Source organism: Phoxinus phoxinus (genome assembly GCF_949152265.1).
Source record: "Phoxinus phoxinus genome assembly, chromosome: 21".
Taxonomy (NCBI): domain Eukaryota; kingdom Metazoa; phylum Chordata; class Actinopteri; order Cypriniformes; family Leuciscidae; genus Phoxinus; species Phoxinus phoxinus.
Window position 1 is genome coordinate 29,938,609 of NC_136896.1, and position 18,928 is coordinate 29,957,536.

Sequence of the window (18,928 nt, forward strand, 5' to 3'; positions counted from 1 at the left end):
TATCAAAATTAGAATATTGTGAAATATTGTTTTCATAACTTTTGCACGATTTTCTAATTTTTCCAGTTTCACCTGTAATTCTATTAATTTTTTCCATGCATTTTTATATATATATATAGATTTTTTTTTTCTGTCTTCATTGTTACCGTAAATAACAGCTAAAATAATCATAATATTCCCATAAATAATGCATTAAGCACCACTTGAGACAACAGTGTGTTCCTTCTGTGCTCTATTCATGGCAAAAAGCAGTTTTTGAAAAGAGACCCACCACCAGCACATTAAAGAGACATAAGAGAAAGAATAAAGTCTGAGAAGAAAGTGAGCTCGTCCACCACAAAAAGATCCAGGAATGCGACAGAGACGCGTGAGGAACCCCGGAGAGAGCCATCATACAGCGGACACACACATCTAACGCTATAGTGTGAGAGACGAGAGTGTGGTCGTGAAGAAGAGCTTGCCTGAGAGAACTCCTGCTCTACCTATCCTGATGGACATCTGCTCTTCCTCATCCTCCTCTTCCTCACACAGGCCGGCCAGAGAGCTCTTCTTCTTCTTCTTACTGCCCAGTTTACCGTCCGACGGCAGCGCCAGCGCCATGTGAGGGTCCGACACGATGCCCTGCAAGACACAATGAAGTGCACAGATGTAAACACAATGCAAATGGCATTGAATTGTGAACTATTGAATGAGATCTCATCTTTAACCTCCAGGACACTCACAACTCTAGTGTGTGTTCCCATTGTGTGTTCCCATTTGCAGGGCAAAATATGTAATCTCTTTAATATCTCTTAAAAAAAAATGGAATATCCAAATTGACCAAGAACAATAAATTAAAAGATATATAATATCGGCTAATAACTGATATATTGTACACCTCTACAGTATAAAAGTTCTCTTCAGGTAGGAACATTTAAAATACTACCGTTCAAAAGTTTGGGGTCAGTATAGATTAATTAAGAAAAAAAATATATATATATAATTTTATTCAGCAAGAATGCATTCAATTGATTAAAAGGGACATTTATAATGTTACAAAATATTTCTATTTAAAAAAATCCTGAAAAATCCTGTTTCTTGTGCACCACCAAATCATCATATTAGAATGATTTTAGAAGCACAACAATAATTATTAATTAATAATAATTAAAGCTGCAAGCAGCATTAATCGGGGTTCAAGCTTTTGAGGCCTTTAAGCACACAAGCATCAAAAGACATTAAGTTTTATTTAGCAAGCTTTTAACCACTGAAATAATAGATGGATTTGTCCATTTACAGCCAATACAGGCAATTTATTTAGGAAATATATGGTTTTCAAAGCTTTTTAACAGTTTTAGCGCCACTTATGGTCCGATCTCCATAAAATTTTGCATGATCGTTTACCATGTTATGTCACATATGCCCACCAATTTTTGGGAAGTTCTGAGTTTTCGTTTAGGATTTAAAGGCTTTTAAATGTATTTTGCCACAGCCATTTTATAGCATTTCATGCTTGAACCCCTAATAAGAATGAAAGCTTTTTGCCAGTTATAGCGCCACTTATGGTCCGATCTCCATGAAACTCTGCATGCTTCTTCACCATGTTAGGGCACATATGCTCATCAATTTTTGTGAAGTTCTGAGTTATTATTTAGGATTTAAAGGCTTTTGGGTGTATTTTGTCACACCCCTTTTCTAAATGACCGTTACAGCCAACCAAACGCAAAAGTTCAATATTTTTTATTGATCATTATTGATCTAGAGAGTCCAGAAAATTTTCCTAGACTGGTTTAGTTTCGATCAGGCGAAAAACTAGTTCACAAAAGTAGGTTTTGGATAAAATTCGACATAGCAGAAATTTTTTCCTGCCTAAATCGAAATTGGAGATATACATTTTGTCCGCCTTGAGCCAGGGATCACAGCGGTGTAAGACACTTGAGTCTAAGAGTTATGAGCGATTTTGCTGTAGCGCCACCTATGGGCCAATCGGGGTCATACTCTGATAGGTTCTCCCCAAATTGAGGCCTACCATCTGGCCAGGATTCAAGTCTCTAGGCCTCACGGTTTGGCCTGCACGATCAGTTTTACAAATCCTTACAATTACAATAGGGTTTCAGCATTTCATGCTTGAACCCCTAATAAAAAAATCTTAGTGCCTTTGAAAAGCCTTGCACTGTGTTTTTGATTTTCAAGGCATAGTGACACGATTTGTCAAGATGTCAACCAAGAAAATATCTCTCTACGCAAACACAGAATGCCAATGGGGTTTCAGTCACGGATATTGACCTATATATATATATATATTTGTCTTTAGAAAAAGATTAGCTTTTGAAAACAGAAGCATGGTGAAATTGCAGGCATCCATTCGAGAGCTGCCATTAATAAAGAACCTCAGGCTGTTGCATTCGCTCTGAATAAGTAAAGGCATAGAGAGAGATGTGACATTAAGAAGTCAACACGGGGGAAAATCTATCGCAAAACAAAAACATACAAGCCGCCAGGCGGAAACTGAGCTGAATAATGGATGACACACTAAGAAATGTTTACCATTTCTCTACATTTTAGTATGATAATCATATAAATGATATCATCACACTGTACGAATGACTGGCCATTTAAAACTAAGAAAATATTGCATAATGACAATTATCTCTGCTAAACTTCATGTGACTTCACTGAATAAACCTCATGGCAAAGCAAACACTTTAATAATGTCCTCTTCGGTTCACGCATGTGGCAAACCATGCTGGAGTCAAATTATGAGCATAAATGCAGACAAAAATAAAAACACTTCTGTTCTGAAACTGCACATTGCGTATCGTCCATTAGAGCCGAGACCTTATTTTATATTGATTATACTCTTATGTTTAAGAGTCAAAATGACATAAAAGCATCATTTTTTTTCTAAATGTGGAGTTGGACGCTTCCTGCCTTCGACTGTCACAGCTTTAATTATGTAGCGGTGACAAAATAAGCTTATAAAATTCAACTTTTATGTAATAAATATATGTACAGGTGAAATTCGAAAAATTTTAATATGGTGAAAAAGTTCATTTATTTCAGTAATTCAACTTAAAAGGTGAAACTAATATATTATGATAATATATTATATATGAGATATTTCAAGAAAGTATTTGTTATAATTTTGATGATTATGGCTTACAGCTTATGAAAACCTTTTCACAATGTAAAAATTTTGAATTTGGGGTTTTTATAAGCTGTACGCCATAATCATCAAAATTATAACAAATAAAGGCTTGAAATATCTCACTTTGCATGTAATGAGTCTATATAATATGTATGTATGGACGTATGGACGTATGGACGTATGGATGGATGGACGGACGGACGAACGGACGGATGGATGAATGAATGGATGATGGATGATGGATGGATGGATGGATGGATGGATGGATGGATGGATGGATGGATGGATGGATGGATGGATGGATGGATGGATGGATGGATGGATGGATGAATGAATGGATGATGGATGATGGATGAATGAATGGATGATGGATGATGGACGGATGAATGAATGGATGATGGATGGATGGATGGATGGATGGATGGATGGATGGATGAATGAATGGATGATGGATGATGGATGATGGATGATGGATGAATGATGGATGATGGATGGATGGATGGATGGATGGATGGATGGATGGATGGATGGATGGATGGACGGATGTATGGACGTATGGATGATGGATGGATGGACGGACGGACGAACGGACGGATGGATGAATGAATGGATGATGGATGGATGGATGGATGGATGGATGGATGGATGGATGGATGGATGGATGGATGGATGGATGGATGGATGGATGAATGAATGGATGATGGATGATGGATGATGGATGAATGAATGGATGATGGATGATGGACGGATGAATGAATGGATGATGGATGGATGGATGGATGGATGGATGGATGGATGAATGAATGGATGATGGATGATGGATGAATGAATGGATGATGGATGATGGATGGATGGATGGATGGATGGATGGATGGATGGATGGATGGATGGATGGATGGATGGATGGATGGACGGATGTATGGACGTATGGATGATGGATGGATGGACGGACGGACGGACGAACGGACGGATGGATGAATGAATGGATGATGGATGTATGGATGGATAAATGGATGGATGAGTGAATGAATGAATGAATTGGTTAATGGCAGGGTTCTTGCAGGTTTCAGTAAGTCAAATTTAAGACCTTTTTAAGACATTTTAAGACCATAAAGATTTAAATTTAAGACCTACATGACGCATTAACCAGCAAATAACAAATACAATTTTGTTTACATAAACATTAAAATAATAACCTAAAAAATTATGGCTAGATTTTAAAAGAGTGTCTTGCAACATGTTATCTACTAACATGTAAGTTACAAGTTCAAATAAAGTTGTGACAAAAAAGGTTTTATAAAAAGATAAACCTCACGTATTTCAGCCTTTAAATAATTTTTATATAGAATTAATGTCAAAAAAAGATAAATGACTGACATTTACAATGCACATTAGCTTATCTTTTATTATTAATAGTAAGATTTGGTCCGATTTTCCCGTTGCGTCTGTCGTTGCTATGCAACCATGCACTGCGCTCTCCACAACGACAAAGAAGTTTTAGTAGCTAGCTAATGGATTTCCACTGATAAACGCTTGCTGTAGCCATTATTTATTTACGGAGAAGAGAAAAACACCTGCAGTGTTTGGGTGCACCCCCATCCTTCATGTTGACTGAGCTTTCAATGTTGTTACGGAAAGGGTGAAGCGGATTGGTTGGTTCTTGTCACATGACCTGCGGTGCGCTTGCAGAATTCTGAAAAGTTGAGCTTTTTTTTTTTCGCTCCGCCTGGAAAAAACGGCTGCATTGCTTCTAATATGAGTGCGCTTGGCGCGCGCCTAAATTTGAAATAACGAACTTGAGCTCACAAAAGACGCAATATGTGAACGGCCTCTTGGCGAGTTACCGCTAATCAGGCCACAAGCTACTGGTAGCTCGCGAGCGCCGTGTCAGAGACCCCTGCTACAGCTCCGCTTTGAAGGCTACGACTCCATACTTTTTTGCTACTTTGTAATAACTTTCTGTGGCCAGCATTTCAGGAAATGAGCGAGGGTAAAACCTTTTTAAGACCTGACTAAAATAAATTTAAGACCTCGGCTGAAAATCTGGCCATTTTTAAGACGTTTTAAGGCCTTCAATTTAAAGTTCAGAATTTTAGACTTTTTAAGACTTTTTAAGACCCCGCGGGAACCCTGGAATGGATGAATGAATGAATTGGTGAATGGATGAATGAATGAATGGATGATGGATGGATGGATGAATGGATGAGTGAATGAATGAATGAATGAATGATGGATAAATGGATGGATGGATGATGGATGGATGAATGGATGAATGGATGAGTGAATGAATGAATGAATGATGGATGGATAAATGGATGGATGGATGATGGATGGATGAATGGATGAATGGATGGATGAATGAATGGATGAATGAATGGATGGATAAATGATGGATGGATGGACGGATGGAATGGATGAATGGATGGATGAGTGAATGAATGAATGATGGATAAATGGATGGATGGATGATGGATGGATGAATGGATGAATGGATGAGTGAATGAATGATGGATGGATAAATGGATGGATGGATGATGGATGGATGGATGAATGGATGGATGAATGAATGGATGAATGAATGGATGGATAAATGATGGATGGATGGACGGATGGAATGGATGAATGGATGGATGAGTGAATGAATGAATGAATGATGGATGGATAAATGGATGGATGGATGAATGAATGAATGGATGATGGATGGATAGATGGATGAATGGATGATGGATGAATGAATGAATGAATGGATGAATGAATGGATGAATGCATGGATTAATGGATTAATGAATGAATGGATTAATGAATGAATGAATGAATGAATTGGTGAATGGATGAATGGATGGATGAATGAATGGATCAATGAATGGATGAATGAATGAATTGGTGAATGGGTGAATGGATGGATGAATGAATGGATGAATGCATGGATTAATGGATGAATTAATGAATGGATGGATGAATGAATGAATGAATTGGTGAATGGATGAATGAATGAATGAATGAATTGGTGAATGGATGAATGAATGAATGAATGAATTGGTGAATGGATGAATGAATGGCTCTGTCTGCCTGAAGACGCTCACGTCATCTTGCGTTTGGCAAAAAAAAAAAAAAATACCAGCTCTTTCAGGAAATCCAGGAAAGTCAAAAGCCTCTCGTCTCTCAAATGTAATATGAAGGAAATGCCGATGTCACGACCACAGGAGACAGAATATCAGAACTTCACTATAGGCCAGCACAGAAGAGCCCTACACAGATAATGCCCTATAGATAATCTCTATAATCAAACCATAAGAGCGCCAGAGACGGAACAGATTATAACTCAGATTACAGTTCAAAACATGCGATGAGGAGCTTCAATATACGGTACTTATGATTGACATATGCAGTGCAATCACGCACCATCAATCACACAAACACAAAAGCATTCACCTCGATGCGTATCATCTGCAGTGTGTGAGTGTTTGACGCGTGCCGTTTGAGCAAGAATTCAGAAACAAATGAATCAAATGTTCATACATATTAATGAAATGTAATGAAACAATCAGAACGCAGCATTGGTTATCATCAGATATTGATGGTGAAGTGTGTCATTTATTCATGTTTTCTTTAATATGCAGAGAGAACTTAAGACATCCTCACACAGTGTTAGCAGAGGAGAAAGTGTGTGACCTACAGTGGGACATCACCGCTCCTCATTCCTGATGAAACGCGATTGTAAACACTGATGCGTGTCTTTGAGAATCGCCAACGTGAGAGTTATTAACCTCTGACACTTCTGAGGCAAGACCGACAAAACCTCATCAGCCTGGACCCTCAAACGACACGCACAGACACACACATATACACGTGCACACACACACGTGCGCACACACACACACACGCGCTCTAACACACACACGCTCTCACACACACACACACACGCTCACACACACATGCACTCACACACTGAGGCGCTCACACACACACACACACACACAGACACACTCATCCACACACACACTCTCACACGCGCACACGCTCTCATACTCACACACAGACACACGCTAACACACACACACGCTAACACACACATACACACACTCACACAGACACACGCGCTCTCTCACACACACACACACACACACGCGCTCACACACACACGCAAACACACACACGCTAACACACACACACACTCTCTCTCACACGACACGCTCACACACACACACACACACTCATCCACACACGCGCTCTCACTCACACACACACACACACACACAGACACACACACACACACACACACAGACACACACACACACACACTCACAGACACACATGCACGCACACACACAACCACACACACTCACATACACACTCACTCACACACTCACACACAGACACATGCTCACTCACACTCACTCACACACACACACACACACTCACATACACACACACACACACACACTCACTCACACACAGACACAACCACACACACTCACATACTCACACACACACTCACTCACACACACAGACACATGCTCACTCACACTCACACACACACACAAACACACACACACACACGCTCACGCACACACACACACACACACACACACACACACGAAGGGCACTAAGGCAAAGGAGCAAAACAAGCACCATTATACTGTTTTTGCTACAGATATGAGATCAGTCTATGCATTAAAAGACCAAACGAGCACCTAAATAAGAGAAAGGGAGTGTGAGTGTGTTTTACGGTTATTTATTTCAATAAATAAATCGTGGCAGGATCTCATGAAGCATGTCTTGAGCTGTGGCGTAACAGGCAACAAGTCTTCTCAACACTTTCCAGAGTCCATTTTTGCAGAAAAAAAAAAAAAAAAAACATTGTTACATTTACATTTATGCATTTGGCAGACGCTTTTTATCCAAAGCGACTTACATTGCATTATCCTATACATTTATACATAGGTATGTGCAATCCCTGGGATCGAACCCACAACCTTGCGTTGTTAACGTAATGCTCTTACCACTGAGCTACAGGAAAGCTAACAGGAAATTGTTACAATTGTTCAACTTTTTTTATACTACCACAGAGCAAAAATACATGGACAAAATGCCACGAAAATCCAATTTGGATTTCATAAATCTTCATTTTAAAGTGCTCCTATTATGCTTTTTGGGATATGACCTTTCATGTAGTGTAATATAACTGGCTGTGAATGTAAAAGATCTGCACATTTGCAATGATCAAAGTGCAGATAAATTGCAAAGTTATTGTCTCCAAAATAGATCAATAATAAAACCGTACTAGATCATTAAACTGTGTGTAAAGTAAAGTGTAGTGTACATTATTGACAAATAACGTACAGAGAAAGACAATAAAGTAATTGCACTAGGTTAGATATCAATCTTTTGAAAGCGGAAAACTGTACACTGTGAGAAGAGAGCAGATGAAGTGTGTGTTTTTACCTCGGATGCATGTACACATATTGTAGGAGACGCCAAAACAAAATGAAGTGAACTTTAATTCTTCAAACTTTGTTCTGAGATCTATAACATACAAGTTTGTATATGTACGTGAGACATGAGAGTTTGATTATACGCCTGCTATTGCTCTTATCTAATGTCCTCACAATCTCAGACCGTTTATTACATTACGATCACGAACGCACACCATGTTCTCAAACAAAATCATACTTTATCATTGAAATAACATGTGCAATGATATACCAATATATATATCTTCAATATCGTATCGACTGATACTTATGAAGAAAGCTTGCGAAACACAGAGAGAAACTCATAGAAGCTGAATGTCAAGTATTTTACCAGAACACGCATTGTGACAAAATGATTGCTCAGTTTAATCACAGACAGCGTGTCTGTGCATGGGTGGCAGTGTGTGCAAGAAATGCATCGTGTGTCATCATCTGTCCTTTGTTTGTGGGTAAGTTACGAGCGCTGACGTACAAAATCAATCCAAATGAGCAAGCCGTTAGCAGAATTTATGGAGGTAGGACACACAGGGATATATCATCACTGACCGCTCTTATCATCAGTCCTCTATACACCAGATGACACGCGCGGGCCAATAAACACCCTTGTTATTGACCCTTTGGTTCATTGTTCTCCTTAAAAGGCATCATATCATAAAATCATCCAGTTTCATATACAATGTAAACCTATTCTCAGTGACCCCCTCCCCCCCCCCCCAAAAGTATTAGGACAATTTGCGGTTGTCAAATGTTATTGGAACATGTCGACCTCAAACACACACTAAAAACCTCAACTGGCCGGTTAAAGGGGTGGTTCGGGATTTTGGACATCGGACCTCATTTTCAAGTTAGCCTGGTTGTTATTCATCAGTGGAGACAGTTTTCAAAAAAATGCATCCAGTCCTTCCAGTTGCATAGTTCGCCGATGCTAGGCTAGCGCGAGTCAACGGTATAAGCTAGCCTGCCATTAAAAACAGTTTTACCCACTCCACAGTACACCAAAATCAAATAAATTATAACGCCAGACTGTCGATGTAAATGTCTATTGAGAGAATAATATTAGAAATCAAAGTACCGGTACTGATCGCATTACATTTACAGGAACTAGTTTCTCAGCAGCGGCGGAATTTTACTTTGCTCCGGTTAGTAGTAACGTTACTGCGCCGAAAAGTAAACACAGAACAGAAGCGCGCACTACAGACGGGACGTCTAGCTAGCTAGTAGTAGCCATGAACAACGATATTGAAAAACATTTGATTGTAAACTAAGGAATTGGCAACATGGTGATTCGTTGTGCATTTCTAAATTGTAAAAAATAAACCAAATAGATGGTCATGCAAAAAGTTTCCACACATTTCCATTGAGAGATCCAGAAAGGAACCAACTGTGGCTTCTTTCTGCTGGCTTGGACAACGAGACACCGGCAGAGACTATTAAAGTTGCGAATTTGTAGTGATGATTTTAGACCAGACGACTTTGAAAACCCCCATCATCGAAACGTTCATAAGTCACTGACAAGGAATGCAGTTCCAGCCGTCTTTATACACCAACAGCAGATGAACAGGTACTTTTGTTAGGCTAACGTTACTATAGCTATCTATGAAGCTAGTCCCTTTCATAACTGATAGAATGACAATGACAACTTTAGTGGAGATAACGTTACAGTTCAATTTCTGCCCTTTTAGCATCCATCTCGATTAGTTCTTCGTCTGTGTATTCCGCTGCTGGCTTGGACAACGAGACACCGGCAGAGACTATTAAAGTTGCGAATTTGTAGTGATGATTTTAGACCAGACGACTTTGAAAACCCCCATAATCGAAACGTTCATAAGTCACTGACAAGGAATGCAGTTCCAGCCGTCTTTCCATATGCACCAACAGCAGATGAACAGGTAATAACTTTTGTTAGGCTACTATAGCTATCTATGAAGCTAGTCCCTTTCATAACTGATAGAATGACAATGACAACGTTAGTGGAGATAACGTTACAGTTCAATTTCTGCCCTTTTAGTATCTATCTCGATTAGTTCTTCGTCTGTGTATTCCGGCTCATACTGTACGGTTCGTTGAATAAAACACATTCCTCGTCTCCAAAGTCTGAAACATTGGCATGGCTTTCAAACGTGGCCATAGTCCTATGTTGATTTCTTAGTGAAATATCCTCTGCTTCTGTAACGTTAGTGATGAGTGTCAGCGGCAGGTAAACACACTTGCGTCATGTGGAGACTCTCTCGGTTGCCTAGGTAACTTAATATCACTCCGCCGCTGCTGTAGACTGTGCTAATAAATACAGGGAACAAAGTGTAACTATTGCAATGAAATGAAAGGGTAGTTTGATTTCTAACATTATTCTCTCAACAGACATTTACATCGACAGTCTGGCGTTATAATTTATTTGATTTTGGTGTACTGTGGAGTGGGTAAAACAGTTTTTAATGGCAGGCTAGCTTATACCGTTGACTCGCGCTAGCCTAGCATCGGCGAACTATGCAACTGGAAGGACTGCATGAACATTTTTGAAAACTGTCTCCACTGATGAATAACAACAAGGCTAACTTGAAAATGAGGTCCGATGTCCAAAATCCTGAACCACCCCTTTAAAGGTCATTGCGTGCTGTAAGTTATATTGAAACACCAGTAGGTGGCGACAAATGACTGTCTTTGTAAGCGATTCATTGTTTTATTCATTCAACCGATTCGTTTGAAAGCCCGGATTCAATCAGGAACTTCACGAACAAGTCATTGGATCATTCACTCAAATTATATTTGTAAAAAACTTTGATTTGTTCAGGAACAAAACAAATGACTGTTTATGAGTGTGTCATTGAATTATTCACTCAAATGATTCAGTCAAAACCACAGATTCATTTTGGGACAAAACAAGTGACTCTTTGGCTGCATCTGAAAGCTTTAAAGTCCCGCTGTAGTCAATCATTTTATACCTTAAAACTCACCTTTGATCACCAAAATTGCATATTTAAGTGTTTTTCCTTTTTTTTTTTTTTATTGATGCCTTAAAATGTCTTGATTGTAACACTAATTAATTAACACAAGAAAGACTGTCTCTATGAGCGAAAAACAAACAATTTATTCAACTACACTAGGGCTGGGTATCGAGTTCGACCGACCGAATTGTCTCGATACTATAGAATATCGAAACTAGGGCTGCAACTAACGATTATTTTAATAATCGATTAATCTGTCGATTATTTTTTCGATTAATCGGATAAAATAAAAATAAAAAAGCATTCATTTCCAACCCTTTATTCAAAAACAGAACTGACAGTGCAAATTCACAGTGCAAAAAAATCTTCAGAAAGTTCACAAACAGGCTCGGCTCCTTGAACATCCCTGAGCTGTTAAAGGATAATTCCGGTATTTAACACATTGAGTCTATATTGTAGTTTGTTTTGGATGAACAAGAGTGGTGGACAACATTTTTTTGACAATGGTTCCTCTCTCGAGTTTTTGACTATAATAGAATTGGCCATGGACCCATTTAACATTGGAGTCAATGGGCATGTCCGAAAATGTCATTAAAACAGCCAATAATGTTCGTTTACAAAACTGTTAAACTCACAGAGTGGTTAGTGGTGTTCGTTGATGATTATAAACAATATATCGTCGCAATATATGATTCCAATCCGTTTATTTTGCTATAGTGGAACTATTTTTTCAACAATGGGATTTTACAAAATGACGAATAAAACACGACAGAAACTGTATTTCGCAACACTTTTTGTTTCTGGAACATCAACTAACATCACTAATTACTCGGTGAGTTGCACAGTTTTGTAAACGAACATTATTGGCTGTTTTAATGACATTTTCGGACATGCCCATTGACTCCAATGTTAAATGGGTCCATGGCCAATTCTTTTATAGTCAAAAACTCGAGAGAGGAACCATTGTCAAAAAAATGTTGTCCACCACTCTTGTTCATCCAAAACAAACTACAATATAGACTCAATGTGTTAAATACCGGAATTATCCTTTAAAGTAATTTTTTTAATTTTTTTATTGACTAACACAAAAAACATACACATGTGCTTTACATCTGCCAAATATATAGGACGTTTTTTTTTAAATAAAGTGCACAAAAAGATGTATATTTTTGTTTAAGGGACCTGAGCTGTCAGAACAATAAATATATAAAAAAAAAAAAAATACAAATCAGAAAACTTAACAGGATTTGTTTAAACGTCAGAACTTGTTCTCCACACTACACTCACAGACGCACACACTCACAGACGCACACACTCACAGACGCACACACTCACAAAAAAATACAATGGATTGACCACCTCGTATGGTGTGTATTTTGCAGCTCATCCTTTCCAAGCTTAAAGTGAAGTTTCTCGGAGTCATTTAGACTTAGAGTAAAGAATGAAAAATGCAGTGCTGCTCGGGCACAGTCGGTCTCTCTTGCGCGCAAATAGACTCGGTCTCTATCGCGCGCTCTCAGATGCACTCGGTCTCACTCGCGCGCAAACACACTCTATATCGCGATAATGAAATTCGTTGCCAACTATTTTGATAATCGATTTTTATCGATTTTATCGATTCGTTGTTGCAGCCCTAATCGAAACATGTCTTGTTTTCCAGTACCAAATTTCGATACCTAAGGGGTTAATCTTATCAACGTCAGTGAGCCAATAAGCATGCAGCATGATTGGCTGTGGCGGAAAAACACTAGTTTACGTGGTTGCTCAAAGAGACGTGGCTCGCACGTGAGGCTGTGGTGTGTGTAAGCGTCCCAACCCCCATAGATGGAGAATATGTGGAAAACATCAAAAGTGTAGCTACGTTTCATCAGACTCGATGCCACCAGCGCACGATGCAATATTTGCAACAAGATAATTGCTGCTAAGACCGGTGTTGTGCCGAATTTCGACCCCTGCCAAATTATTACCCTCCCCCTAGTATTGGTATAGTTTAGGATTAGTTGTGGGGGAGGGGTTAGTACCGTATTTTCCCGACTATAAGTCACACTTTTTTTTCATAGTTTGGCTGGTCCTGCGACTTATAGTCAGGTGCGACTTATATATCAAAATTAACTCATACTGACTGAGATGAAACAAGAGAAAACATTACCGTCTATAGTCGCGAGAGGGCGCTCTAGTTAGCGGAGTTGTTCAGAAGCGACACCGAGGAAGAACTCAGTGGATTCAGTGTTGTGGAATGAGATCGGGAGCTTGGTGAACTTGCTTACCAGTAACTTGTTGGACTCGCTGGATAATGTTAATTTAGCCTATTCAGCCTCACAGGTATATGTTCTGTGTGCTATTGTGGAGCTGAATAACTGTTAGGGCCCTATTTTAACGATCTGAAACGCAAGTGTCAAAGTGCAAAGCGCAAGTAACTTTGTGGGCGGATCCCGGCGCTGTTGCTATTTTCCCAGCGGGATAAATGACTCTTGCGCCCGACGCAAATCTAAAAGGGGTTGGTCTGAAGTAGCTTCATTATTCATAGGTGTGATTTGGGCGTAACGTGAAATAAACCAATCAGAGCGTCCTCTCACATTCCCTTTAAGAGCAGACGCGCTTGTTACATGGCGGATTGCTATTATAACGGCGGATTTGCCGGCGCACGCCAGGAGCGGTTCACAGCCGAGGAAAGCGACGTTCTCGTCAGGGCTGTAAAACACAGAGAAGTGACATTGGGGATAATGGGAGAAACCCACCCAAATTAGCTTCGGTTAAACAGGCGTATAATTTGGGTAGTAAATGTGTAGCCTAATCTAGATTTATTTTATTTTTTTATCTAGATAGATCTTTTTCACATCTTCACGGACACAACAATGATTTCCCTCGTGTGTTCATATTTTTCCTTGTAATAATGTATGATTTGCAAAAATGAAAACTGCTGCATCTGTTTAGATTAGAGAATCAAAGTGGATGCGCGTTAACATTATGGCCAAGCACGCGCCCTTAAAATACCATATCACTAACGCGCAACGCGCCACTGTCTTTAGACTGTTTTTTTCCTGGTCAATGGCGCGATTGCTTTCTAAAACTGGAAAATAGCACCATGGAAGTTTTGCGCCGGAACACGCCTCGTCTTTGCGCTGAACCGCCCCCGCGAGCGCAAGTTCATTCCCTAATTTACCGAAGTGCGTCTGTGGAGGGAAAAGTCCGCTGTGCGCGGGTGCAAAATAGGAATGGTACATGCGTCGGTGTTCAAAGTCAATTGCGCTGGGTGCAAGATAGGGCCCTTAATGTGTTACGCTAACACACCGGACACTATTCAGCCTGTTGTTCTGTGTGCTTTTGTGGAGCTGAATAACTTGCCTTTCCAGATTAAATGTCTGTTCTTGGTCTTGGATTTTGTGAAATACATTTCTAAATAAATGCGACTTATAGTCCAGTGCGACTTATATATGTTTTTTTCCTCTTCATGACACATTTTTTGACTGATGCGACTGATGCGACTTATACTCCGAAGCGACTTATAGTCCGGAAATGACAGTATTAGGGGTGGGGTTAGGATTAGGCAATTAGGTACTTGACTTCAATGAGGGAGGTAATAATTTGGCAGGGGGTCGAAATTCGGCACAACACCGGCAACACAACAAATCTGATAAACGGAATAAACAAAAGCAGAAAGTTGATCCATCTTCGACTGCGATAATAATTCGTTTAATTTGCATAACGCTTTTTCTGGGTCCTCAAACACCACCAATGTGCAGCATCACCTGGATGATGCGACGGTAGCCATTTGCGCCAGAACGCCCACCACACACCAGCTTACTGATGGTGAGGAGACAGTGATGAAGCCAATCAGTATATGGGGATGATTAGGAGGCCATGATAGACAGAGGCCAATGGACAAATTTGGCCAAGACGCCGGGGTTACACCCCTACTCTTTTTCGAAGGACATCCTGGGATTTTTAATGACCACAGAGTCAAGAGCTAGGTTTAACGTCTCATCCGAAGGCTGGTGCTTTTTGAAAGTATAGTGTCCCCGTCACTACACTGGGACGTTAGGACCATAGATATACATAATAAACGCTAGAGGTCTTACGCATACATGCCAACCCTCCCGATTTTTCCGGGAGACTCCCGAATTTCAAAGCCCCTCCCGAAAATCTCCCGGACCGACCTTTCTCCCGAATTTCTCCCGATTTCCACCTGGACAACAATATTGCTACACCATCCGTCACTGGGCGCCGTTTCAGACCGAACAATAATAAAGGTTACACACCTAGAAGTCAAGCGCGGCAATCAGAACGGAAAAAGAAGCAGTCTATGCGCTGTCAGAGCCGTCTATGGGTTTGCGAGCCTCCGCTGCGCGCGCCTCTGCTGACTGCGCGCGCGCCTCCCCACGAGGCATTTATACTTCGCGCTCGCCGGTGTACTATTCTTTGAAAAGACAGGGTGCGACTCGGTGTAATTGTCCTCTAAACCATCAGGAATCAGCGGTGAGAAGAAGTCAGGTACACTCGTGAATGTTTATTTTAGTACACTTTAGTAGGCTACACCAAAACCACACTACAAAAGAATCGTGCAAAGCAGTAAAACAGATTATTCCTTGTGACATAAAAAAAAAAAAAAAAATTGGATATCAGAATGTAATCTACAACTAAATTAACGTTATCTTACATAATTTCTATGTTTTTATTTAGTTTTGTCAACCTTTTTATAAAACATGGCCATTTTTTTTATTTCAAGGGCTTATGTCTGCTATTGTAGGCTCATTTAGTTAATGTAAGCAACTAGCATTGCTTACACCCACACACCCCCCCCCCCCCAACTAACATTGCTCAATTCCCCCCCCCCCATAACTCATATAGTCATAACTACATCTCTGACGTTTATAACAAACCAACCCGTTTGAAAATCGGTAGAAAATTTAGCGTACAAATGTACAAAATATCTTCATGGAACATGATCTCAGTTGCGATACACAGTCAATCATTTTAGATCAGATTCCAATCGGATACAAAAATAATTGGATTTGGACGGACAGTCTGAACGTATCCCATGAGTGAGTCAGTGAAGAAAAAATCTGTTGCTTTTTTACTTTTTATTTTGGGTTGGTTGCAGGAAAAAAACGTCTTTTTTACCACATCACAGTCTATTCACATCAAATCTATTCTCACTCTGGTGTGAAGAAATCAACCAGACTAGCTTGACTAGAGAATGCTGTCAGTGATTGAAAGATTGCATGTGTGCGAGCTGGGATTTCTCAAGCTCCTGCGGATCTGCTGTAGAAAAGAGATTAGAAAAGAGTCAGAAGTTACACTTTGTGAACATGAAACTAGTGCTGTTTTATGCCCTTTAAAGAACAAAAAAGCATCAATGATCAACTGTTTACAGAAACACTTCATGCACACACAGATTGGCTCATCACAATGTCTAGCTCCAATCAGATCGAAGCCTCATTCATTACGTGAGCATAATGAGATCTGCTTGATTAGTACGACTCCACAGCTGGACTCCCTGAACAGATGTGCACAGGCATATGAGCTCCGGTTAGATCCAACAAATGGAGATGGATTTGACAATGATTTGGATCATTACTGGTGCTCAGGATATCTATTAGACATTATCATCCACAGATAAAAGGTAAAGGTATTGTCTGAGACAACCAGTGACAATGCTTCAATTTCTCATTTTATTTATTTCTCAATCTAAAATACAATACTGCTATTAGCATAACAATCTGACTGATGATCATGTTATCCAGCATGATTTCCAGCATTTTAGCTTGAATGTCACAAATGAGCTCATTATGTCCATTATTTGACAATCTTTTAGTCAATAATTTTATCTCTTATCAAAGTCCATCTTTGATCAGCAAAATTACATATTTAAAAGTTTTTACCTTGAAAAATATTTCTTCATGCCATAAAATATCTTGAATGTAACTCGACACCCTCGCCACATTTAGTATGCGCGGTTCTATGAATATGTAAATGAGCCCCGCCTCCACTCACTCACTCACTCAGAGATCCACTGGTTGGCGATCACACGTTGATCTGATTGGTTACACAGTTCTATAAATATGCAAATGAGCCCCGCCCCCACTCACTCACTCACTCACTCAGAGATCCACTGGTTGACGATCACACGTTGATCTGATTGGTTACACGGTTCTATGAATATGCAAATGAGCCCCGCCTCCACTCACTCACTCACTCAGAGATCCACTGGTTGACGATCACACGTTGATCTGATTGGTTACACGGTTCTATGGTTATAAAAATGAGCCCCGCCTCCACTCACTCACTCACTCAGAGATCCACTGGTTGACGATCACATGTTGATCTGATTGGTTACAAGGTAGTGTGTGACGTCAGAAACACCAGCGATTTCAAACCGTGTTTTTGAGACTGTCTTTGGTTCACTGCAGTTTTAAGCAGAAAATACTCAGCAATGCTGTCGACTTATGAACTTACACATGCTTTGTCTTAAAGCGTATTAAAAACACCACATAGACACATAAACAACATTAAAAGCTGGATTTTCACCACAGGGGGACTTTAAATGTTTCTTATTCATTTTCTTAAACTAAATCCAAAAACATTTTCTTTCTTTTTTAGGGTTTAAATCGGATGTTAAATCTCAGAATTCCAATTCGACATTTGGACCCCATTATATTTAAGGGTAAATTCCCACCAAATAGCTCAAATTTCATCCCAAAATCAAAAATAATGTTTTTAACAGATCCTGTGAGATTCACCTTAACTTATAAGCAATGACTTAGAAAAAGAAAGCTCACCTATCCATCATTTTGACACCATATGGTGTCCTAAAGTAGGTATAAGACCTTAGCAACCATCCAAACGGGGTGAATTATGGACGAGAGGCGGATATTGATTAGAGAAAGATATACGCCAGATCTTCAGGATCACTCAATGACCCCAATATTATCATCCCAGCCATCTTCTCAATCTCACAATTTCACATTTCCATTCTCAAATTGGACATGCCGTCCATCTGCTCCCATCTCTTCCCAAGCTTCCTTTCATCCTTAAAAACTATTTCACCGTCTATTTTTGAGTCCACCCTCATTTCAAAATGGAGAACCCCACTTAAAATACACATTTCTCAGATTTGGAGAGCGTTCTAATGGATTTGGTGACCGTGGAGATATATGACCCAGATGTCATTCCTCGAATCTACACAAAGACAGCAACCTTGAGTGACACATGACATGTGAAGATGAACAGATGCTGATTATAAGCACCATGACCAGCACTTCAGATCTAGGACACACTCCTACACCAACCCGCTCTCGCTCGACCACCCGTGGAGAGAACATGTTGTAGCTATAAGACTCGAGACACACACTCTGACCCAATAAAACCAGTTCCTGCAAGCCCTT

General features: G+C 39.8%; 1 protein-coding gene across 4 annotated transcripts in view; it reads right to left on the reverse strand.

The window, feature by feature from the left end:
- The window catches only part of slc39a11 (solute carrier family 39, member 11), a 159,187-nt gene that overhangs the window by 71,651 nt on the left and 68,608 nt on the right, over nt 1–18,928 (reverse strand). For 2 of the 4 annotated variants that reach the window (XM_079595591.1, XM_079595593.1), the window contains exon 5: nt 483–621. In XM_079595591.1, the coding sequence (XP_079451717.1) occupies nt 483–621 (139 nt within the window). Of the gene's footprint in view, nt 1–461; nt 622–18,928 lie in introns of all 4 variants that reach the window. The other 2 variants (XM_079595590.1, XM_079595592.1) reach the window with 1 other exon arrangement.